The sequence below is a fragment of the Rhodnius prolixus genome, unplaced genomic scaffold (genome assembly GCF_049639745.1).
Source record: "Rhodnius prolixus isolate KJV_2025 unplaced genomic scaffold, Rpr scaffold_5, whole genome shotgun sequence".
NCBI classification, from domain to species: Eukaryota; Metazoa; Arthropoda; class Insecta; order Hemiptera; family Reduviidae; genus Rhodnius; species Rhodnius prolixus.
In genome coordinates this window covers 13,985,414-14,011,967 of record NW_027411624.1, presented here as the reverse complement: position 1 = coordinate 14,011,967, position 26,554 = coordinate 13,985,414, and the positions used below count along the sequence as shown (strand labels likewise).

General features: G+C 30.0%; 1 protein-coding gene across 3 annotated transcripts in view; it reads left to right on the top strand.

Annotated features, from left to right (window-relative positions):
* Positions 1–26,554, top strand: part of LOC141458756 (sialin) — a 52,642-nt gene that overhangs the window by 12,928 nt on the left and 13,160 nt on the right. For 2 of the 3 annotated variants that reach the window (XM_074137139.1, XM_074137141.1), the window contains exon 2: positions 23,629–23,675. In XM_074137139.1, the coding sequence (XP_073993240.1) occupies positions 23,636–23,675 (40 nt within the window). In that variant the 5' untranslated portion in view covers positions 23,629–23,635. Of the gene's footprint in view, positions 1–19,183; positions 19,394–23,628; positions 23,676–26,554 lie in introns of those variants that run through there. The other variant, XM_074137140.1, reaches the window with a different exon arrangement.

Here is a 26,554-nt window from a genome sequence, read left to right as displayed (position 1 = left end):
CTATAGTACTATGTACTCTATGCTCGTTAACAAGCATGGAAGTCAGGGCTATTTATCATATAGTGTACCACTAGATGTAATTAGGGTTGTGAGTCAAGTACGAATGTCATCTGAAAAAAGGTTAATTGTGTACAGTAAGGGTGTTAAGTATGAAATAAATTTGGAGTCAACTTGTGCTCTCTGTAACTATAATCAGGAAACCTTGGCTCACATGTTTATTGACTGTCCTGCATTTTCTTTGTATAGAGAGAGATATTTATGTAAATATTACCCATTAACTGCAACAAGTATTTTCTCTATAAAGAATAAGAATCATTTATTTGATGTTTATAAATTTACAATTAGTTTAAAAATGAGAAAGTTTCTTTTAGACTTTTAATGGATACCTTTTAATTTATATTTGTTTTATTTAGCTTTTATCTTTATGGATATTGTTAAATTAAGGTTGTTTATTTTATTAATTTTTATTTTACTGTTTATTTTGTTCATTCATTTTTTTCTCTTCCATTTGTTTTTCTGCTAATTACTACATGTTAATAGTTTGTATGTCAAACCACTCTCCATCTATCATGTACCAGTGTGTATTGTATAGATGTAAAATAAATAAATATATACTTCCATATTGTTTTTTTAATTTGATATTAGTATTGCAATTGGACTGATATAATTTTGAGTTTTCGCAGAAAACTCGCGGCCCGCGTCTTCCTAAGTTCGCAAAAGTTGTTTCTAGAGATTGTCAGTAGGAGCTCTATAAGATGACAGCATAAGTGGTACTCCAGTTTTTGTACTAAAGTAGTCTTGTGTTGTTGATGTTGTTTTTACTCTGGGTAAACCCAGAGCTAGCTATTAAAACCCAGTGGTGCTTTGGTTAGCGTAGGGCTAAGTCCTTCCCCCTAAGAGGAATAATAATACAACAGAAATGGGAAATGGTACAATGTTCAATTTGATAACCTTTAGGTAGAGTGTCTGACGGATGCTTGAAGAATGTTTTAACCAGCGTTAGACGTTAAAGCATAAAATTATAGCAAAGGACTTAAGAAATTAGAAGTTACAAACACTCTTTAAATGCAATCCACTGAGAAAGAGTTTCACCAATTAGATTTACTCTTACATGATATTCATGAGAACTTAACCAATTTCATCAAATTTACTTGATGCAACATTTGTTGCAGTTATAAATATTTGTACTAATAAAGTGAGAAAAAAAACTTTTTAAATAAGTTATCTAATGATTAGAATACTACGAGCAACTTACAATTTTATAAATATAAAACAAGACTGTTAACAATTAAGAATGGCTACCCAAGCTGACATAGTGTAACTGCGTAGTAAACCGGTTGAAAGTAGACTCTAGTCTTCTGTTGGCCAAGTCCTCGTATTTGTTGTTGTTCATTATATTATGCTTTGTTCGTTCTATTCTCTCAGATTAAGATTAAGTTTGGTAAATACCTCAACTTCCAAAACTCCGACTAACATGCATTTTACATTATTTATTTTTTTGTTGTTTTGTTATTTCCAGAATTTCTTTTTGGAATTTTCAACTTTCTGTAAGTTTCTGTTGCCATTATAGTCATCAAAGAATGCGACAATAAATAAACTGGCCAAAATCACAGGTACTGACAACATTGGCTGGCAAAAGAGGAGTTCCATTGTAGGATATAAGAGCAATGGTTATCCCCCTTCTTCTAGAAGTCATGTTTTCACATTTCTGTTCATTTAGCACTATTCTCTATTTTTTTTTTGTTTTTTTTTTTTTGTCATTGGCTTCCGCCATACGGCCAGCATCGTCTAGGTGCTTATCACTAGAATATCACTCACTCTCCATTCTTACTTATAAAAATACATTCGCTTCACACATTCATCCCTCTACTATATACAACTATTTACATACAAACTACAACTAATGGATGGATCAGTACTCTATATTCCTGACATCCTTATAGCTTAACCGAAATTAAAATCACGTAATCCTTCTCTAATCATTTTCTTCCATTCATTCTATTCGGCTATAACTTTTAAATACATTCATATTACTTTGCTAGCTCTGCTACAGATTTAAGCACATAGATGTTGCTGGAGAATATTATGTCTTCGTAGCGAAATGGTGCATCTAAATACCTGTATATATCGTCAAACATTCGTTTCCTTTCTACCACATAACGTGGACATATCATTATTATATGTTCGAAATCCTCCTCCTCATTGCAATCTACGCAAAGAGGAGAGGACCTTTTTGTTGATCCTGTTAGATACGCTCCTCACACCGCGTGGTTCGCTCTCAGCCTGCTTATTGCCGTAACAACCCATTTATTAGTGACAGTTCCCTTAAACCATGGTTGTCTATATTCTCTATTCCTTGAACCATCTCTCCAAGGCTGGAAGATGGAATTGAAGGTTTCTTGAATGGCTATTACAGGATCGTTTTTGATGATTGATTCATTAATCCAAAAAGAAGAAAGATTATTACCAATTTCAGTCACAATTATTTTATTATTTTGCTAGTATTCGGCCCAGACACTAAACCTGAACACTTAGGACAGAAGATGCACCAACATTAGATATAACAATGTACAAAATATTATCATTACTAATAGCACAAGCCCTGAAGATGTCCTAGTCCCTAGATCGGAAAAAGCTAGGCCAAAAATAATTCAAAAAATTATAACTGAAATTGGCAATATTCTTCCTTCCTATAACAGGATCTTTTGAGCAGACAGAATTGTAATTTCATTTGCAAGCAAACAGAAAACAGGACCTAGAATGAGGTAGTAAGTGATGAAAGGATGTCCTTATTCTTTTACAGATCAGGCTGTGAAGCCAAACCCTTATTTGATGGCTAAAAAGGATGGCAGAACATCTCTTCTTTCACTCAAGTGTAGAAGCGATCGTTTTAAACTAGTTATTAAAAAAAACCTAAATGAAATCGCTGGGAACTACTTATACAACTAAAAAAAAAATTTTGTACACAATTAAATAAAGTTACTGGACAATATTTTACAATAGTTTAACTAGAGAAATTCCACAAGTTTAAATTAGCCAAGCTGAGTGGTTAGTAAACCCTAATTCACAATAGTATGGGAAGCCAGTGTGGTAACTTTAAAGATAACTTGAAGATCATGGCTTGCCACAAAATATGAGGGGACAGCATTAAATAAATTAATTTACTAGATCAGTGACAGCAAAAAATAAATTATTAGTTCTCTAATTAAAGTGTTGTTAATATCGAAACTTCTGTTGCTTTTTTTTCATTCCCTCAAAACTCACTTGATATTTACAAAACCTGCGAAACAAGAAAGAAAAAGTGAAAAAAGAATTAAGGCCAAACAAGTAATTAACTGGTGTAAACTGTGAATTGTTTAATAAAAATGGCTTAAATCAAATCAAACTAGTTTTCACTAGAACTGCCTTTATAATATTAAGCAAGGCTAAATGAAACGGCACCTTAAATGTTAAACGTTTAACTAATTTCATTTTCAAAAAAGAAGATAACTCAGTCAAACTGTCCTTAATTCGTATTAAATAAATTAATTTTAAAGTTCGATCAAGTTGGTGCTAAAAATGCTTAACTTTTTTTTTTTTCAAAATGCTATAATTTTTGTAGAATTTTTTTTTTAAAGATATTTTAGAGAAAAGAATAGCATAACTTTCACAGAGTTGACTTTAGCACGTTGTGATGAGATCATTGAACAGGCAGTCGGAATGTCAAGGTGAACGATTTGATTAGATTAAAAAAATAAATAAATACCTGAAGAATGAGATATAAAATTATTTACTTATTGATAACAACGGTTCTGTGCTAATTTGAGTAATAGAAAAAGTTAAGATTACTGATGGTTGTGAAATAGAAAATAGACTCAACCATTCTTCCTTTGGTAATCCTTGATAGCTTGTCTGAGACCCTTACTGTTCTTAGAAAGAAGAATCTTTAATTCTAGGCTAGTAAAAGTTGACTATTTGATGTCCTGGAAGAAGCAAGAGCGGTGACTAGCAAGATTTTTGTTATTCCTATTCGGTTTTCTGTTAAGTCCTTACTATACAAGTAATGCTCGTGCCGATGGCCACATTTACTAACCACAACACCAAATATGACTCTTTAAACACTACAAAGAAAACGGGATTTTTTATCATGATCTTAGGATGAACAATATTTGAGAGGTTCATATTGCTTTTGTTTCGGAAAATTGGGTCACACTATTTGGAAATAGATAATTCTAAAATAAACCATTTTTCCCTGGTACGGCTCGTGGCGCCGTTTGTGGCAGGTTTAGCCAACTTCATTCTGATTATTTACTGCATACGTATATTTTCAGGCAGGTCCATCACTTCAAAAAGCTTCTTTAAAATCCAATGAAAGAATGTGCCAAATTGTAATCTCTGATAACGAGAGAGAGTTATGTGCATTTTTTAAGGTTCCTAAACTGCGTATTATTCAGATATAATTCCTGAATATTAAATATTAAATAAAAAGGACATAGGGCAAATTAAACCCTTTTTGATTGATTGATTTATTTCTAGATTTACACGATAAAATCATTTTTATGAGAAACATGTAAGATACAATCAAAGACGGAAAAAAGACAACAAAAAACAGATATTTTTTATTTTATTGACGACTATTTAAATTTTTTTTTATGCGGTAGTCCTTGTATTTAGATTTATTTTTTTATTTTATTTTTTTGTACAATTTCACAATCCTATTTGTTAATGTTCAGAACAGCATATTCTTTGTAATTCTGTTTTTCATATTTGTTTGGATGAAAAGAACTGAAACCAAAGATTATTATCATCTTTACTTCATTATTGTCAGCAGAAGAATATATTATTATGATTTCGATAATAAGTAAACTAATTCTAAGGTTCAGGGACAAAAGGAAAATTAAAAATTTGTTATTAATCAATAGTTTAAAACAATGTTCCAAAACCAGTATGCCACGGTACATTGGTATACTGTTTCTTCGTCAAAGATGGGTCTTGATTTTTTTAAATAACTAATTTAATGAGCAGATAAAACATTTTCATTTCTACGGTACAGAACCTTAGAATCTTAGAACCTTAGAATTAGTTTACTTATTATCGAAATCTTAATAATATATTCTTCTGCTGACAATAATGAAGTAAAGATGATAATAATCTTTGGTTTCAGTTCTTTTCATCCAAACAAATATGAAAAACAGAATTACAAAGAATATGCTGTTCTGAACATTAATAGCAGACTTCGGCATGACTTTCCTTCTTTGCCCCATTTCAAGTTGTCTAACTTACCTACTTTATAACCGTTGTTGGAAGAGAAACATTCTGGAAGCACGGAGAAAAGCGGGTATTAGCATCAAGGAGTGGTTATCACCAACTGTTGGTATCCTGCCTTTACTGAGGCTTATTTGGGGAGGAAACTGGTTCTGAGTTAGCATAGATCCAGTTTCTTTTAATTTTGTGGGAAACGTCTTTAGAAGCTCTTGGAAGCCATTGTATAAGGAATTGGTGATACCAGTTAGCTCCTACCGGCCATTCTAGGACTTTCCTAGAGGACCTGGGTGAATGGTTCTATCATCTAGGCGTGCTATAGGATGAGTGTCCCATTTGTATAGGGCTAAATAGATCTATTTTAGTCGTTGTGCACTATACCTCAATAATAAGAATCCAACCAAAAAACACTGAGATGGAGGGAATCCTGAAAGCTGGGGGCAACACCTCTACTTCAGTAAAACAGAATAGAATTTTACGACAATAAAAAATCTTAGCATTATTACACAAAAATACGTACGTAAATATTTAAAAATACATGTTCCGCAATAAACTGAAGACTTAATGAAATACAGGTTGGAATGAAATCGGATGAAAGAATGTTGTGGAACATTAGATTAAAGTATTAATCATTTATGCGTTCACTTGCATGATTATCATTAAGAAGATAACGTAAAAAAAGATAAGACTATAAACAGCGATTTGTTGCACCACATGCATCTCCTTTGAAAAGTAGAAGTTAATTTAATTTGACCGTGAAAGTTTACGTGCAATGGGTTTTTGATTGACAGTTAAAGAAAATTGTCAATGACAATGACAAAACCTAGCTGGAGACCTTGGTTTAGAGAATATAACTGAGATAAAACAAGAAATGAAGTGTGTAAACAAATATGGCATAATGTAAATACTATTTGAAGGCGGCATCTTCTTTTCTCTTATAGAGGACGAGTACTGAGTCAGAATTGAATATAAAATAATTTCAAATTTTAAATTAATCAATTTCAGCCATTCCTCGAATCATTTTAAACCCTACAAGATGTAATATTATTCTTCACATTTCATCCAAAAAACCTACAACATTGCTATGAATTAGTGAAGCTAACACATGTTCATCTTCATCTATCTGATTTGATCCACTAAAAACTGAATCAAAAATGAACAAATAAATCTTTATTAAAATAATTATATAGTGACATGAGAATTACATGTTGTTAAGTAAATTCATTGAAAAATTTGGAAGTTGTGGTTTATCATCAAACAACAACAAGGTACTTTGTACCTTGAGTCGCAGTCTGTTTGTGTAGGGCAGTCGGTCATGTGAGTTGGGCTAGTGAGTGCGTGTTTAAATCATATCATATCAGGAGTATACTCCACTATCATTTTTGAATTATTGTTTAAACCAACTGTAACTTTGTAAATTGGATATCCATTTAACTGTAACGTATATTGAACTAATTAAACTATATATCAATTTATTTCTTAAACATTTTCTGATCAATCAAAATAATTTACTAAACACAAGTTAATTTGAAATTTAGTGTAATGATTAAAAGAAATGTCAATGTATAATAGTACCTGTCAAACCAATATAAGATCTAACATCAGAGAACTCTTAATTTATTTAAGAGTAGAAAAAAACATTACCTGGCGAAGTTACATATTACTAAGACCAACGGTGGTTATGTCATACAGTTCTATTTAAACCATCTTCCATTTCCATATTTTATGTACAAAATTTGATGAACTTCAAGTTATGGAATAACTGATAAAATAAGTAAAAAAGTATGTAATTTACAGCCTGATATTTTTATCAGTGAGCCATTATCATTTTATTCACTCTGGGTTTATAATAACAAGTGTTTATTTTCCTTTTATACGTAGAAAACAGAAAAAAATTATTTTATAAACAAGAACACATTTACTTGGACTGCAGTCCATCAGTAGCTCAATTTTCTCGTAACATAAACTGAAATATATGGGTATGATTGTAAAATAATCTGTAAAACAGCAGTGGAATAATTAAATTGAAAAATTAATTAAAAAGAAACTCCAAAAATTAGAAATTTCAATGCTTATATTTCTTCTTTTGTGAAATACTAATGGCAAGTAAATATTAAAAAAAGTGAAACCTAAAGTTCAAAACCAATTATGATTAAAATTTGTTTAATTAATGGCTATCAGTAGAGTTCAGGAGGTCAAGGAAACATAAAAACCGTTTTATTCTTTTTCGATTAAAAAAGAAAAATGAAAACAAAAGAAATTTTATTTAATCAGGAATTTCCATTTAAGATTTATCAATTCAAAAAAATGTGATAAAAGAAATAATTGTGTAATGGAATTTGAAGTGGTCATTTATTTATTTATTTTATTTTTTTTTTTTCTTGATAAAGTACCTCATAGTTTTTGATGTCATCGTTGTTTTTGGATTTACGACATTTATAAGTATTTAGATTATAAGTTTTGTAATAATTTTATGAAGTAAAAATGATCTTATCAAAAAAAATATTTGTGCAATTATCAAAAATTTGTCATTAGCTTTTCAACGAACAAATATTTGTACAAATAAAGAAACCCTTTTTTTTTATATAATTATTAATTATATTATTTACTTTATTTATTTACTTTACAATTTTTTTTACCCATAAACCGTAATTTATAAAAATATTTTATTCTTAAAGAAGTTAGCATTCTCATGCTTGCTTTCAGCACACTGGAGTGGTCATGAGGTATTGACCAAAAAGTCCATAGAATGCGCCCAAATCTCAAAAAAAAAGTAGTAACGGCAAGTTCTTTTGGGTGCACATCAAATGTTTTAAATCATAACACAAGTAAATCATGCTAGAAAATATGGCTTTGCATTTTAATTTTTTATACTTTGCAAAATAATCTACCAAATTCCCAAATTTAATTGCAAAAGGGATAGAAAATAAATTAAAAGTTTCTAAGACGCAGTTTATAATAATAATAATTAATAGTTCTTGTCAATTTTTCCCGAACAAGATATGTTGATTAATTAAATGAGAAGGAACAAGCAGTAATCAGAGACAAGGTCAGTTATTAAGAAATTCAAAACCAATTTCAATTTGATCTCTCTAGTAATAAAAGTTATTTATAAGTATCTTAGAAAGTGATCATAAATTTGTTAGTGAAATTAAGTGATTGATATATTTTTAATTTATTTTTTCGGCCTAGTTTTATTTTTCTGAAAACAATAGTAAAGAATTATCTGGTAAGAATGTGCTATCATTCTATCGTTTTTTAAAAAAGCATTTCTTTACTAGTTAATAGTTTCCCAGAGTGGGATGAATATTCTTTGTAAGAGAATAAAAAAGCTCTTTCTTTTAGTGGTTCTTACGAGTGGACCTGCAATAAGATATCCTAGACTCTATATCCTTTAATGAAAGCAGAAAGGTAACAATGGACCACGCAGTTTACGTTTCCTCAACATTACTGACAGGCACGACTTGTGCCAACTAACTGTTCACCTAGCTATAACCTGTATTATATCTACCAAAATTCCTATTGCAACCGATTTGGCCAAATTTTTCCAGTATAAATCATTCTAACTGACAGAATTCCAAGTAGAAATCATCCAATTTGATGTAATGCCTAAAACTTAACCGCATAAGAAAAAAGGTTTTGTCTTTAAAATAGGCCAGCTTACCCACGCTAGCTAAGACTCAGGGCATAGCTTCCTTGCTATACTATTTCTTGATGGCTGTGTTGACGATAGCTCCACATTAAGCATAAACAAGAGAAATGATTCAGTTTTCAGCCTTCGACGTCATTCTTACTCATCAGTATAAATCTATTATTTGGTCCTGAGTTTATTACCTTAAAAAGTCCACTATGATCTTCATTATAACTTATACATATCTGCTTCTGTAACTTCTTTAAAACTTCTGCTAATAGACCAAGCTGGAGTATATGCTATAATAATAATTATTATTGTAAACTCCTTAATTAAGAGGTTTTAGGGAATTTTGTTTGTTTCTTCTTTTTTTTTTCAATTTCTAATCTAATTCTTTCACTTGGACCCTCTGTTATCTCTTTATCCCCCACATCCTCCAACATTCTGTTGCAAATTGTTTTTGGAGGCTTTCGCTAACTGGGAAACACAAAATAGTATTGTTAATCCCAACTTAACCGACTTTTGAATACTATCTGCACATTTATTTATTTATTTATTTTTTCAGAAAAATAGATTTCGTTGGTTTTTGGTACTCAGATTGGAAAAGTTGTTATTATCTGTTGTGAATAGAGAACTAATTTTAAAAACTTATCTTTTTCTTTTTTAGTAGAAAGAAAAAACAAAAAATAATTGAAAATAAAATCATTTTAATCTGAAAATAAATAACCATCTATCGTGGTAGGAGAAGAATTTCGCTTACATAAATGGCGCGACTAAAACAGTGCAAGTACAGAATTTATTTTTAGCATATAAATCAAATTTCAGAATATTACTAAATTATTACGAAATCACTTACAGTTAAACAAGGAATTAAGTGAATTGAGGTTGTTGAAAAACCAGATCTTTAAAATACACATTTTATATCTACCAATTATTGAGCTTAATAAAGAGAATTAAATTTTGGTTTAATATTTTTAAGCAATAAGCTAATAATAATTTTGGGAATTAACTTTTCTTTTTGCAATTTTTCAATGATCATTTCGAAAAGGGTTGACAAAATTCTCAGAGATTAGAATGCAATTTTTTATTTAAACTGAGAAACAAGCTTGTTTTTACTGAAAACACTTGAACAATTACCTGGTAGACTAACTAGTGAAAAAGTAAAAGTAAAAAAAAAAAAGGTTATATTGCCTAAAAATGGTAAAATAACTAGAGAAATTCTTTCAAAATGTGAGTTGCCAATTATTGTTTCTAAATCACCTGACAGTGTCATGAATTTCATTGGTTATTTTTAGCAAAAGTACGTCAAGGAATATATGTGGAAATCATGTGCGCAGTAAAGAGAAGTCTAACTGTCACGTTTATTATTTTATTTCGTAAACGATATTCTTTTTTTAAAAAAAAAATCTAGTTAGGTGAATGCTCCCTTCTCTTTCTCTTACTGCAGTTATTATATAATTTTGAAAATTGCCTTTAAATGAAATGAAAACAAAATAAATCTTTAAAAGGTTAGGGTTATGATAACCCTATGTTCATGGGAATTCTAAAAAATTTACTCTTAGACATTATACAGGGATTTTCTTGATCTATCACAATAGCTTAAGATTATAGTTTACCCAGAACGACCCAAAAATCTATTTTCCTGAACATATATACAGGGTGACCAAAGTTATATGCTCCACCCACTTTTTTTTTAACGGCGGGAAATTTCGAAAAAATAAAAAACACGTATTTAATCATTTTTAGTCTAGTTTATTTTCAGTGATTGACCCATTTTTTAAAACCCTTGTATCTCGAGATACAGCATCCAACTTTTGTTTTTCAAATGGAACGTTATATTTTTTGTTGCACATTTTTGTAGTATTTGAGCTCCTAAAAACAACAAAAAAATTTTTTTTTGAAATCGGTTAGGTTTTTCAAAAGTTATGGTAATTTAAAATATAAAAAACAAATTTCAGTTTACTGTCAAAATTACGTTATTTTTTTTAAAGAATCTGTTCAAACTGGGCACAACCAACGGATAGGCAAGCCAAAACTCTAGACTCCCACGCTTTGCTTGTAGCAGCACTTATGGTAGCGAAGTCAAGATCTAGGCAGGTTAGAGTAATTCGACGTTTCTGATCATCGACTGAAGCCACGGGATTAAGGATACTATACACTTTATTTTTTTAGGTATCCCCCACAAAATATAGTCCATTTGGGTCAAGTCCGGAAATCGAGGTGGCTATTGGATGGGACAATGAGTCCTTTACGCACTTTTAATGGAAATTTCTGCCCAGCTAACCTCGAACCACTCTCGCCGGGCAACCATCTTGTTGAAAATACATATCTAGCCGACGTTGTAGATGAACATCTTCAAGCGGAACTGGCAAAATGTCTCTGAAAAAAAAGTTAGATACCTTTCACCAGTTAAATTCTCTCTGTAGAAGTATGGGCCGATTAGTTGATTTCCTATAACTCCACCTAAACGTTTGTAGAAAAAACAACCTGAACGTCGAATACTTCTAGCCTGCCTAGATCTTGACTTCGCCACGATAAGTGCTGCTACAAGCAAAGCGTGGGAGTCCAGAGTTTAAGCTTGCCTATCCGTTGGTTGTGTCCAGTTTGAATAGATTCTTTAAAAAAAATAACGTAATTTTGACAGTAAACTGAAATTTGTTTTTCATATTTTAAATTACCATAACTTTTGAAAAACCTAACCGATTTCAAAAAACTTTTTTTTGTTGTTGTAGGAGATCAAATGCTATAAAAATATGCAACAAAAAATATAACTTTCCATTTGAAAAACAAAAGTTGGATGCTGTATCTCGAAATACAAGGGTTTAAAAAAATGGGTCAATCATGAAAATAAACTAGACTAAAAATGATTAAATATGTGTTTTTTATTTTTTCGAAATTTCCCATATAACTTTGGTCACTCTGTATAAAAAAAAAATGTAATAGAAACGTATCAACTGAGTCCATTAACGAACTAAAATTACTATTGTTATTATTTTTTTTATGTAACCACATATCCAAAAGTTAATTACACAAAGAAGAAAAGGAGAGCTATTAAAATAACCACATGGATAACATTTATCTTTATGCACAAATTTTAATAACTTCTCCACTGTTTCTACCAAATCAATTAACATTTCTTACTAAGTTGAAAGTTAGAAATTCCAACTCAAAAAGCATCACTGGAATAACTTTCAATTATTGCTTAATTCTTAAATTTAAGCCATAATAATTGGCAATCGGAGGCTTTGGAAATACAAATTTTTGTTTGTTTTTTTCTAAAATGGCTCACTCACTGTCAACAGCATTTTTTTTATTATTTTTTTTTGGCCAATTTAAAATTGATACTTTGGACCCCCCACGAAAAAAGACGTATTATTATGCTGATTGATAATTTTGATTCCTTAAATTTATAATTGTACTTTGGACATCAGACAAAAATACAACGCATTAATGTAAATGATAATATTGATTAATAAATTTGATTTTTTTTTATTTATAGATTTATTAAAGTAATTATAACAAATCAATATAATCCACAAAAGATTTTTCAGTTAAAAACAAGTATTGATAACAGATCATTTAAATAAATTTACAATATTTATATTATTGATAGTTTATCAATGATGTCATAGGATATTTTATTTACTTTTTTAAATAAACGGGAAATTTTTCTTTTCTTGAGAAAGTCAAGGTGTTTTTTTCTGGGCAATCAAAAAATAAGAAAGAACAATTAAAAAAAATATTTATGTATTTTGACATGTCAAAATGCCAGCAGTCTTAGATCTTTTCCAGATTATATTGCTGACAGAATAGGCTGTGTTGTAGTATTTGTATCTAAGATTCATCGCGATTTCCTAAGATATATACAGGGTGTCCCAAGCTATATGGATAACGACTTTTTCTCGGAAACTAAGATAGCTAGAAAAAAACTAAAAAATACGTGTTCCCTTAGTTTTTTGTTAGAAATCCAAATTTAATTTGTAAATTTTTTTCGGTGCTTCCAGAAGCGAGATACAGGCACCAACTTCATTTTTTCAAATGGGAAGGTGCGATTTTTATTTCAGAAATAGATTCCTCTATTTTTTTTAAAGAAAAATTTACTTGAACTGTTTTTTTCTGTGAGCGATATTTTAGAAGTTATGAATGAAAACATGATTCTTATAAGAAATGTCAAAATGATAATATTATAAAGGTTTTTTTTGATGGAATAAGAAGAAAAGTACTATTTTATTATAAATTTTACTCCTCAATAATATTACAGATCATGCTCGAACTGGCCTCCACCATTAGAGATGCATAGACATGCTCTTTCCTGCCAATTGCCCTTACTGCCAAAGAAATAGATTCGGCTTTAACCGAGTTACAGGCATCTATTATTCTTTGCTTTAGTTCATCTACCGATGCCATCCCGGCTTGATTCAGATGCACCTAGATTTAGAAATGCTTTTAGATAATCAGAAATAAGGAAAGAAAGAAAAACGTTATGAATAATCACCTTGTTTTTTGGGTATCCCCAAAGGAAATAGTCCATAGGTGTCAAATCCGGTGAACGAGATGGCCACTGAATCGTCCCCCATGTCGATATAACACGCCCATCAAATTGCCTATCGAGATACATAACTCTTTACATGCCTGATGGTGTTATATCGACACGTGGGGCGATTCAGTGGCCACCTCTCTCACCGGATTTGACACCTATGGACCATTTCCTTTGGGGATACCTGAAAAACAAGGTCGTTATCTATATAGCTTGGGACACCCTGTATATTAATTTCTTTAAGAGCAGAGGAGTAGTTATTGGTTGACGAACAATCATATCCCGTAATAAACCATCCTAGAATGGCTAAAGAAGTGAGAAATTAGGTTATTTAAGCATGAGATTAAGTATTTGTTTTTAATATATCAGTACCTCGGAGGTATTTAACACTAAGTCCATTTTTAAATTTGTTTTTTTTTTTAATGTTTCTCTATTACAAAATTATTTGTTTTTATTACCCAACCATCACTTATGGAGCATCTATGTTACTTATTATCCACCAAAGATTTAAGCAAAATAACTCCCGTGGGCTTATGAGTAAGAAAATACCGCGAAAAAACTATTTCATTTGCTCTCCTGTAAAAAATTAAAAATGTGATATAGTGTTTTTTCACACCGAAGTACTGATTTATATCAAACATTATCAAAAGAGTGGGTGTACGCATTTTTATAAATGAAGTCATAATGAATGAGCGGAGTTACACTTAGACGAATAGATAAAAGAACTTCTAATCTTGCATAATCAAGTGGCTATTCATGTGTTTTTAGAAGAAGTGGACGAACAAATTTCACAAATGAAAAAGGAATTTTCTTCACACTAAAAAAAAACCCTAGAGACTTATGGCTGGAAAGATATGTACAAAAACATGATGGAATATTAGAGTAACCAATCTTGCATTACAGTTCTTTTTTTTATCTTCTTTTTACTCAATAATTGTTAATAACTGATATTTTTAGTTATCATAGAGTACAGTATTTTACATGAAATCTCATTAGCATCATTGATATCAACCTGCGTCATTTTAAGTGGTTTTTCAGTGTAATTATTTGTTTGTTTGTTTTTTTCATTTATTTGTGTAATCGTTGAATTAAATGAAACTTTTTGCGTAATAAATCATGCAGCTTAAGAGTGGTGATATTGTGGAGATGGTTGATTGAACATTTGGCTGGACAATATCTTGTAATTTGACTTGTCGTGGCGCATTTATTACAAATAGTTGGATTGATTAAAGTATATTCTAAAAATCAAGTGCTTATTCATGTTTATTAGAAGTGATTAAACAAATTTTACAAATAATCTTCTTCTTTTTTCGTATTGGCCTAAAATACTTGACTTACCTTAGTGAATATATAATCTCAGATTCCTTAGAGATCCTGTTTGGCGGTGAAGAGTCTTTAAATGGCCTTCTTTATTTTATTCTTTCTGTCTGGGTATCCCTTTTTATGGTTTTTATGCTAGTGTTTCCTTTAGTGTGGATTTGGAACTAAATTATTATTTAATTTCTGTCAACAAATTGTATTTCAAGGTAAATTCGCTTTAAATAAGTTTTCTAAGGACAACTTAATATGTGTCACTTCGTTAAAAAACACCATTTGATTATTATTTTATTTTTTTACATCATATTAATCTGTCTGATTCCAATGGACTTTAATTTTCTCCAATTGTTTTATTTTATAATAATAATAATAATAAACTTTATTGCTTATAAGGGAATTCCTTGTAGCAAGGAGTAGGGTACAATTTCAAATAACATATAACATAATTTGTTTAAAACAAAATACAAAATTAATTGAACTCAAAATTAGTTATACAAAGCCAATTAAATATCACCAGACGAAACTAGATTGAACATAATTTTAATATTTTAAATAACAATACAAATACTTTAATTAAATAATATTTAAATAAAATATTTCAATGTTTTAAATTTAGTAGCAATTCAATAAACCCAACATAACCTGTAGTCAATTAAGAGGTACAGTGAAAAATAGTCTGCCTCAGTCAACCCCCAAACGGAAAATCTAGCCAGAGGGCAGCTCCCAAAGTCAAAAGACACTCCACAACAGCGGCGCCAAGAAAGCAAGATCGTTCGCACCCAACGAATAACCAAAAATTAAAAAATATAGAACATAAAAATAACTTCATTCGTCGAGCGCGAAGGACCTCAGCCTCACGACGCTCGCAATGTAACAGAAGATGTCATTCAACTTCCGAAGACTGTCCACCTGCAAAACATCAATTAGTGTATTACAATCAACTTCGCCTTGGATGTATTTGGATAGGTAATGGCTCCTGACAGGTGCATAAATAGGGCATTTCAAGAGGATGTGTTCTAACGTCTCCAGCTCATGTAGGTTACAGACAGTGCACAATAATGTGGCATCGATGAAGTAAGAATGACCATTTATATAAAAATGTATTCTCTCAGTCCCGCTTAGTCGTAACTGCAAGATCACCCTAATTTTTTGGATGGGGCCATTTAATTTAAGATAATATTCCCCGGCACCCAGGTTACTAACGTGTCTGAAGACCGGATTAAAATTAGAATTGCACACTTTCTCAATGTCACTTGAGATGCTATTCGCAGCCCATCGCTCTACCAAAGCCTCCGACTCGGCATGAGATACTTTTTGTCTCTTCCAGACATCATCCGCTCCTATTCTACTAAACATGAAGTGTAATTGTGTAACCCAATTAAAGTCCACCTTATTATCTTTTAACGACTCCATATCTTTCAGTTTTAGGTACGCCTTCTTTGGCAGACGTTCAGAGCCCATATCAAGCAATTTTTTCCACCAAGCAAGCGCTCTCTTGAATATTGAGGTACTCAGCGAGTGCATCCCAAATTCCACTCTAAGGTACTCGATTCGGCGGTACATATACTAAAATTGTTTTATTTTATTATTACTTTCCTTGCAAAGTTGCAGCAATCTAATGCATTAAGAGATTTTCATACATTAACCGAGGTGATTCGTCCTTATTATGTGATTTTTTTTTTTTTTGTGACTAGCCTTAAAACTATATTATTTGTCAACGACATTTACATGAATTTGATAAGCTTACACTCGTTCATTGTTTAAGATTTTGGGATTCATAATCCAATAAAATGCTTTTGAAAAAAAATGTTTTGAAATTATAAAAAAAATAATAAATCAAAAACATTTATTAAAGATTTAATAGTCACTTTACAAAATTAAATAAGAATACACTAAAAAAAATAAAACATTCTAATAACCGGAATAGTATAGACTGCCTCAGTTTAGGCGACTCAAATACCTTCTTTCTGGGCAGGCACTTAATTATTATTTTTTATTTATTTTCTTATTCTTTTTTCCAATATGATTATTAGTAGTTGATTACCTTGAACGATCTCTTCCTTTTCTAGAATTCCTTTCTCATTATTTTCAAAGAAGCTGGGATTAATCCTCACATCCTAAGCACATAAAACTTATTTTTTCTGCAGGGCCTTTCTATGAATATAGTTCTAGCCATTTATCTACATTCTTCTCAGGCGTTATTAAATAATTTAACTATTAAATTGACTTTATTACCGTTTTAATGAAATTTTAAATTGTATTTCTGTGACTTGAATTTAACATTATTGTGCTATTATGAGCAGAAATCCAATTTTCTTTTAGTTTATTTCTTTAGCTATTCCAGAAATTAATGGATTTATTTTTTATTCAGTATACAATTATAAAGCATTGTGTAGTGGTTAAGTCTAGCCTAGTTCCTCTTTGTTTTCATTAGGAGAATAGATAGCAGGAAATGACCTAGGGTCGACATTAAATTATCTGATTTATTTCCTGTTATACCAGTTTAAAAACGATATTTCAATTTTTTTTTCAAAAATTTAATAGTATTTAGTAAAAAATTTATTTTTCTTTATTACTTCTTTATTCTTGGGAATCATTATTATTTCCAAATATGGCATTTAAAATAATAACTGGGTTAATACATTCCATGAATATATGCAAATTCTGACAGTTAAAATAGTGATCAATCTTTTCGTTTTACTATGGTGAAGGATTGGTCTGATCGGTCTTGAATAGCTTGTAAAATTGTAGACTACCATCTTGCCGCGCATTGCTTGTTTAATAAAGGAATATTTCTATTTATGATTAGGGATTGTTAACACGTGGTACGGCCAGCGTGCATCGGCTTGATTGAAAGACGCAATACCTGAGATGGCAGTCGTCCATGAGGCGATGAACTGGAAAGCAATCAGTGTTTAGGCCTGCGCTGAGAAGCTTCATGGAGACTTCCAAAAGTCACGCTGTCCTTAAATGGTCTAAGAACATCTAATGATGTGAAATACTATGAAGATGTTGGATGGCCGAGCATATTTATATGTAAAGACATTGAATGTAGAGCTTGATTATACCTAGCAATCCCCAGGACTGGGAGAGAAAGAATCTTATTTAATCAAGATCTAGCTGGCTCCAAACGGCTGGTATTTGTTTATTAATGGTCTCCAGCTAGTATGTTACCTCTAGACTGCACTCATCATACAGCGTAGTCACAGAATGTGGCCGATCTAACTATTTATGTATATAAGTCTCTCGTTCTGAGGAACCAGGCCAAGGTGAATTAGTGTTTTGTAAAGTACAGACTCATTTTAATATTCGCTTTCACATCATTTCTTTTTTCATCTTTGATAGACACGTTTGTGAAATTATTAAGAACATGTCTGAATAAAATATTTTTAAAAAAAGTAATTATATTTACTGAGCAGAAATAGTAAATTTTATTCTATTTAAAGTTTTATGGAACAACTTGTTAGGGAAATAACTAATTCCAAGGAGATTTCCTACTTCTACTTTAAAGGTTTTTGTTACAATGAATAACTTAGTGAGTTTCCGATGGCAAGGTAGACTAGATTTATTCAGTGTTTAGACCCTTCAATATTTCACATACAAGTGCTATGTTCCAAGTATCTAGCTCATTACAATTAAGTAATTCCTTCAATCCAGGGTTGTTCTACAATAACATATTATTATTTATCTGTGTAGGTCTTATTGATTCAAGGTATTTTATTGTATTCATTGCTAATTTTTAGCATAATAGCGGATTTGTTAGTTACTGTTTAGATTTCATAGAAAGTAAGCAAAAGACTTGGCTATTTGTTTACGTTGCAGTCACACTCTAATATCTATAATATTTTAAAAACCGTCACGAATCATGAATGCTTATGTCTAAGGTCATGAACAAAAAAAATCATTTTAGATTATATCACAAGAAAATCAGTCAGATTTGCTTTAGGAGCAAATCATGTCTGGGTTATTTTTTTCCCCTCCAGCAATAGCAGACAAGAGAAAAAAAAGTTGCGTAACAAATGAGGCATGTTTGTAAACAAGTAATCGGACAGTTGAAAACATTAATTATTTATCATTAAACTATGTATTAAACAACGTAGTTTCATTTATGCAATAATGTTCGTTATTAGGATCCAATTTGTAGATTGGTTTTTATGAAATGCGGTCATATGTCATGTTATGTGGCATGTAGATCTTATATTAACTCTTCCTTAAAGGAAATGGTTTATTTGAAATAAGAATACTATTTACAAATCACAAATTAAAACACATTGGTTAGTGTACAGTTTGTACAATTCATTCATTGGTTTTACAAACGTATTTAATAAAATTGATATCACTTGAAAAGATTAATCAATCAATATATTGAATAAGAAATTTAATTGGATATTTTTGAAAAGTGGGAGTGATAGAGGGGCTCGACCTCAAAGTATTTATTATTCTCAACTTCCTCAATTGCACCACATTTATCTTCAGTTTGCAAGCTAGTGAATTAGACTGTTGACTTATTTAATTTGTTTCTTCAAACTTTTTCATCTTTCTTTTGTTCTGCAATTTGTTATTAACATTTTTTTTAAAACATTAAATTGATTTTATTTATAAACTATAGTTTGTTTAAACTGTGAATTTGGTCATCAAAACAAGCTTTCTTGGAGACTTTCTTAGTGGTTAGTGCTGATTTATTTTACATTAAATAATAATACATTAATTTACCTGTCATAAAAAAATCTATTTGATATGTATTGTTGCAAAAAAAAGTTACACTTAAAAACGAAAATAAACTCTATATTTTAAAAAAAATATCGGAATTTTATCTTTTAAAAAAGAAGAGAAAAAAAATATTATAAGTTTGATATTTACTTTTTCCAAAAATAACTCTAACGATATTCTTTAAACTGTATATGTGCAGATTAAGTTTCCGCTTCCACGCCCGACACCTAATTGGAGTCTAACTAAAAAAAAAATAAGCGATTACTTTACTTTGCTAAAAGCCGAAGACATTTATTAAATATATTTTTCTACGAAATATTCATTATAGGCACTTCTACAAGACGGAATAGAAGACTTAGCTATAAAGTACAATTACAGTATTCTATACTTCACTGAATCATATAGTTACAGTATCTTATAGTCACTGTATCTTATAGTTTATAAAGCAAGATTAAATTGAGCAGCCTGAACTATATACTATATATATAGATTTCTGAACTATAGAAAGCGAGTAATTGATATTTAAAGTTTGAGTGTCTTGCAAAACTATCAAATTTTAAAACCCAATATCATCTGTAATATAGCTATCAAAACAATAATATTTCATCCAATTGTAAAGACCACTGTTCCCTATAATTGTACCAAATATCATAGATTTCTGAACTATAGAAAGCGAGTTATTGACATTTAAAGTTTGAGTGTCTTGCAAAACTACCAAATTTTAAAACCCTATATCTTCTCTAATATAGCTAACAAAACAATAATATTTCATCCAATTGTAAAGACCAATGTTCCCTATAATTGTACCAAATATCATAGATTTCTGAACTATAGAAAGCGAGTTATTGATATTTAAAGTTTGAGTGTCTTGCAAAACTACCAAATTTTAAAACCCTATATCTTCTCTAATATAGCTATCAACACAATAATATTTCATCCAATTGTAAAGACCAATGTTCCCTATAATTGTACCAAATATCATAGATTTCTGAACTATAGAAAGCGAGTTATTGATATTTAAAGTTTGAGTGTCTTGCAAAACTACCAAATTTTAAAACCCTATATCTTCTCTAATATAGCTAATAAAACAATAATATTTCATCCAATTGTAAAGACCAATGTTCCCTATAATTGTACCAAATATCATAGATTTCTGAACTATAGAAAGCGAGTTATTGATATTTTAAGTTTGAGTGACTTGCAAAACTACCAAATTTTAAAACCCTATATTTTCTCTAATATAGCTAACAAAACAATAATATTTCATCCAATTGTAAAGACCAATGTTCCCTATAATTGTACCAAATATCCTGGATTTCTGAACTATAGAAAGCGAGTTATTGATATTTAAAGTTTGAGTGTCTTGCAAAACTACCAAATTTTCAAACCCTATATCTTCTCTAATATAGCTATCAATACAATAATATTTCATCCAATTGTAAAGACCAATGTTCCCTATAATTGTACCAAATATCATAGATTTCTGAACTATAGAAAGCGAGTTATTGATATTTTAAATTTGAGTGTCTTGCAAAACTACCAAATTTTCAAACCCTATATCTTCTCTAATATAGCTATCAATACAATAATATTTCATCCAATTGTAAAGACCAATGTTCCCTATAATTGTACCAAATATCATAGATTTCTGAACTATAGAAAGCGAGTTATTGATATTTTAAATTTGAGTGTCTTGCAAAACTACCAAATTTTCAAACCCTATATCTTCTCTAATATAGCTAATAAAACAATAATATTTCATCCAATTGTAAAGACCAATGTTCCCTATAATTGTACCAAATATAGATTTCTGAACTATAGAAAGCGAGTTATTGATATTTAAAGATTGAGTGTCTTGCAAAACTACCAAATTTTAAAACCCCATATCTTCTCTAATATAGCTATCAAAACAATAATATTTCATCCAATTGTAAAGACCAATGTTCCCAATAACTGTACCGAATATCGTAGTTTTCTGAACTATAGAAAGCGAGTTATTGATATTTAAAGTTAGAGTGTCTTGCAATACTACCAAATTTTAAAACCCTATATCATCTGTAATATAGCTATCAAAACAATAATATTTCATCCAATTGTAAAGACCAATGTTCCCTATAATTGTACTAAATATCATAGATTTTTGAACTATAGAACGCTTGATATGAATATTCAAATTATAGAGTGTATTGCAAAACTACTAAATTTCAAAATTGTGGCAACTTTGTAAATTATCACACTTTTGCTTGAGAGGCCAAATCTAAACTATTTTATGCGGCCACTTAATCACGAATTAGTGCCACTTCATTCCTTTTCCAGATAAATCAGTAATGAATGAAATCATTCAAAAGTTAAAAAAAAAAATAATCGTTATCAAAGAAAGTGATGTAACTCTGTAATTGGTCATAGCAATGTTAGATTCTTCATCTTTTATTTCTTTTTTAAAAAAAAGGGGGAAAAAGTTGAGGTTATAGACATTACATTCCTCTTATTTTCGTATCTCTTAACCAAATAAAACAAGGAATAGAGAACGCTTTTATCATTTAATTCTTAAATTATAGAGCTACATGAGCCCTCATGTTACCGCCCGGTAATGTTTTCCTAATTTAATGAATAATGTTCATGCTATTTTTCCAAATTACAAATGAAAAATTTGTGTGCGTATTCTAAAGCAGGATAAACTTCAAATTAATTTTCAATTTTGTATACTTATAATGGAACAGTGGCCCCTGTATATAGATAATTCAGTAATAAGGGCTTAGATAACGCTATCAGTACACTCAACGCTTCCAAGAACGAAATTAAAACTTTGTTACACTTCGACGCATAAAAACATCATACAGTAAATATTTTTTCATTAATAATAATATTTTAGTGGATTAATGAAAATCTTTTTTTCAGAATGATTGTGTAATTTTTATTTATTGAGTTAATATATTTTTTTCGCAAACATAAGATAAATTCTATTTTAAAAAAGATTTGAATTACTCACATGAATGTGGAGAAAAAACCTAATGGCGTTAGAATTAATTTTAATTATTACTGGGCCACTGGCACTTTAGATGAGGGTTCATTATAGGATAATTTTGTAAAGGCAAGCTGTTGTACCTAAAGATTATGACAGAAAAAGTGTTGTTAGCCAGAATGTTTTATTTAAATTTAAAAAAAATAAAAAAATTAGACTAAATTTGAAACTACTAAAAGTATTTATTTCCCTAGTTCTAAGTGAAGCCACACTCTTTACAGCGCTTCTAGCTGTTGAATCAAAACATCTAGGGATGTCCCAAAACAAAAAATGCGAGGTTATAACCATTCCCTTAGAGTTCCTGCCAAAGCTTATCAAAATACTGAGGATGGCTTCCCAAATTATGGAACAGGCTTACTTTTTTAAGTTCCTGAAAGAAAGAGATATCAGCATTCTAAGAGAATAAAGCACATCTCTTCAATAAGCAAAACGAATGGATACTCGTAATTTTTTTTTTAATTTAGTGGAAGCGAATGGTGCTTGATGGTACTTCTTGAATGAAAATCAAGTTCATTGGTACATTCGTGACATCAAATCATCCCAATGTTAAAACTATTATGTAAGATGATCATTTCATTTAAATTTCCGCAGTAAATCATAAAAGAGTTTCTTGAGATAAGTCTCTATTAATATTCGAGTTTTGTAAAGTAATAAATGCTCATATTTTTAGTGGCATCCAACTAGTTCTGAAATTAATTGCAAACTAATAAGAGTGAAGTATAAGTTTATAACTTCCTAAGCTGAATTTTGTTTGTATTGTTTTTGTTTTTAAATTACGGATGACAAAAACAGTAATTGATGGATGATACTGATATTGTTAGGATTGTTTCTGATTAATTTATTTTCGTATAACAATTACAGCACTTCTAGAGATATGACTTTGGATTATTGTCGATTTGCGCATTATATCTTTACATTTACATTAAAAACTACGTAATAGAGGGTTTAATGTTATGGTTCAGTTATTGTGATAGAATATAAAAGGAATACAAAATGTGAAAACAAAATAAAAATGTCCATGGTCAGTCTATCCAAAACTAAACAATTATAAATTTTAAAAAAAAGAAACAAATAATCAGAAATCCTTGGATTTTATTTTCTTAGTTTATTTTTATCATTAAAATTGTTTTTAATTTAATGAATTAATTTCTTTGTACCGATTGTTCACAGTAACTTGATGGCGCCACGTGAAAAAGGACTCTTTACGAAATTAAACGGTAAGTTAGACTCACTTATTTGATATTGTTTCCTTTCTTGCTTTAAGCTTTAATTTGGTTTATACAACTTAAATTTCATTTTGCCTTTTATCTTATTTTAATCCTATTGCCCTATACCAGTGCTTCTCAACATTGGTCATGCCCACAAATGAGCGATCAGTAAACCTATGACAGCGATCATAAATGCTTTAAGAGATGTTTTCCTGCTAATAACAGGATAAAGTCATAATTGTACACTGTGCGCAAAGTCATTGACTGTACACTGTGCTCACAATATAATTATGTACATCAGCGGTACATTTTAAAATATTTGAGAAAAATAAAATTCAACTCATTTCCCCGTGAAAAGAAGCTATGTCTTCGTAGAGAGGAGAATAAACGCGGTTTCAGATCAGAGCTTGAACCTGAACCTTGGTTTAAGTAGCAAGTTTTTAACCACGTGGTTACTCTTTGACTTCTGCCAGTTATTGACTCACAATCTCTTCGACTAAACATTCAACAGTCAACTCAGAATTGGCATGGACAAGGGTAATCTAACTGCCTAATTAAAACAATGTATGGCGTTAGCATCGACGAGTGTTAAAAGCAATTTGATTTCTTTCCAGTGCTATGAATTAAACAAAAAATGAATACTAAAATATTTAATGCTGTTCGAGGAAGTTTTTTTGCTATCCAGAAGTGTTAAATAATGCAAATATTCTGAAGGAATTATTCAGAATATCTACTATCAACTTTTTAGAGATAGAAAGAGTGAATACGGGTAAGATTCTTTGTTTAAAACACCTTTTATTCTTCTTTGGGATCCCTAATACTTGTATTTTTTTGATGTTCTAAATTTGAATATACTCCTCCGTACTAGCAATAAGAAAGTCTAAATAAACAAAGCTGTAAGCTTTTATACGATGCTTCAGATCACTAATCAAACACACGGTAATCTAAAATCCATTTTTATAATAAAATTAAATAAATAACAACCAAATAATGCTATGAATCAAAAGAAAATAAAAGAAATAGAAACTAATGTTTTTCCATGACTTTAATAACGTGTAATGCGTTAAAAATCCTTCATTTATGTAAATTTAATGCAAATTATATTCGTGATATTTATCCATGTGTTTAAAGCTTATACATATTTATAAAAATAGAGAACTGTGTATTTAATTCAAAATCAATTAAAAACAAAATAGTAATGTCACGAATTGAATGCGAATCAAATTTTCTGCATGACGTAACTGTTAAAAAGAGAACTTGAAAAATAAAAATAAGCCGATTTTTTCAGGGAATAGGTTAGCAGAAATTAGAACAACAGGTTTCGGATAATTATATTTCTAATTATTCAATATAATCTAAGTTCTACATACTTTTTTGAGTGAGAAAGTGTAATATTTCTTCTTTTTTTTTGGTATCTTTAATGAGAATTAACAGCTCTGTTAAAACCTTCAATATAATTCCAATTCAATTCTAAGTTATACATTTTCTAAAAACTCCAAATTATTAAAAATATGATGAATGCTCCGGAGAATCCTGCAACTACAATAGGCAGACCAAGATTTTGTATGGACATTGCATTGGAAAAAGTCCTTTTGTATGCAATCTTTTTCTGGACAAAACACTTAATGATGGGATTCTTCACTTGCGAAGCGACTTTGATGTCCTGTAGGGCAGGGAAATCATTCAGAAGATGGAACTAGTTGGTTATCTTTCAGAGGATTTCTAAAAACCTGGGTGCTAAGATAATATTTGTGAGGAAAATATCATCCTAGACTGTACAGATCCTTGGGAATCTTAGGGTTATTTAACAAACAAAACTTATGAAACACATTCCTGAAGTAGGCGTAATTTAAACATTTTTTTGGAAACAACTTACCTGTTTCACACTTAAATGCCATAATTTAACACATTGAATATAATTATATATAAAAAAAAATCTACGTGATTCTACCTAATGAAATATTTATTTTTAATTGCATCAGCTATTATTATTTTCTTTTTGTTTTTCAAGTTCTGCAAGAAATAAAACTACAAAGTTAATTTACAACAAATAGAATACAAGTTTTATTTACAATTTAAATAACACGCACACATTGGCAATTGTAGAGTGGGAATTCAAAGTCTTGGCAGCTGGACTAAATGAGAGTCTGGAAAACTTCAGTTTAATCGATTAGAAAAAAAGACATAGCTCTACCCTGTATGTTTATGAAGGTCATAAACATAAGAAGAATTACTATTAATGAGATTAATTGCCATCAGATCTCTTATTAATAAATTGTTCTCCGTTAAATGTTTTTCTGGCCGATATTTCATTAAGAATAGCACATTTTTCAATATAAACGTGTGTAAGATCTTATTGCTTATTGCTATTCTCTTAAAGCAAATATACATTTTTATATTCATCGTTTTTGGTGAATGATTCATTAATTCAGAAGGAAGAAAGATTAATGCCAATTTCAGTAATTATTTTTTATTTTTACCAAGCTTGGGATCTAGGGACTAGGTCATCTTCAAAGCTTATGCTATTGACAATCTTAAGTTTGGTGCCCTCATAGCTAGAAAACGAAAAACAAAAAAAAGTTGTTGTTTGAAAAATTACTCATAGTCTAAAATTAAATAATATTATTTTTCAAAACAAATATAATATGTACTTCCCAGAATTTATAGCATTAATGCTTTTATTGCTAAAGATAATAGTTTTCGTTTTTTAAGTTAAACAAAAATACCCAATTTTGACTCAGACTGCTTTAAAAAATAAATAAATAAATGCGATTATGATTGTGAATGGACGATGTTGGCTCTAAGAACTCAAAATAATTATTCAAAAATAATAATAATAATCAAACAATAATGAGTTAGTTAATCCATATGTTGTTTTAATCACTACT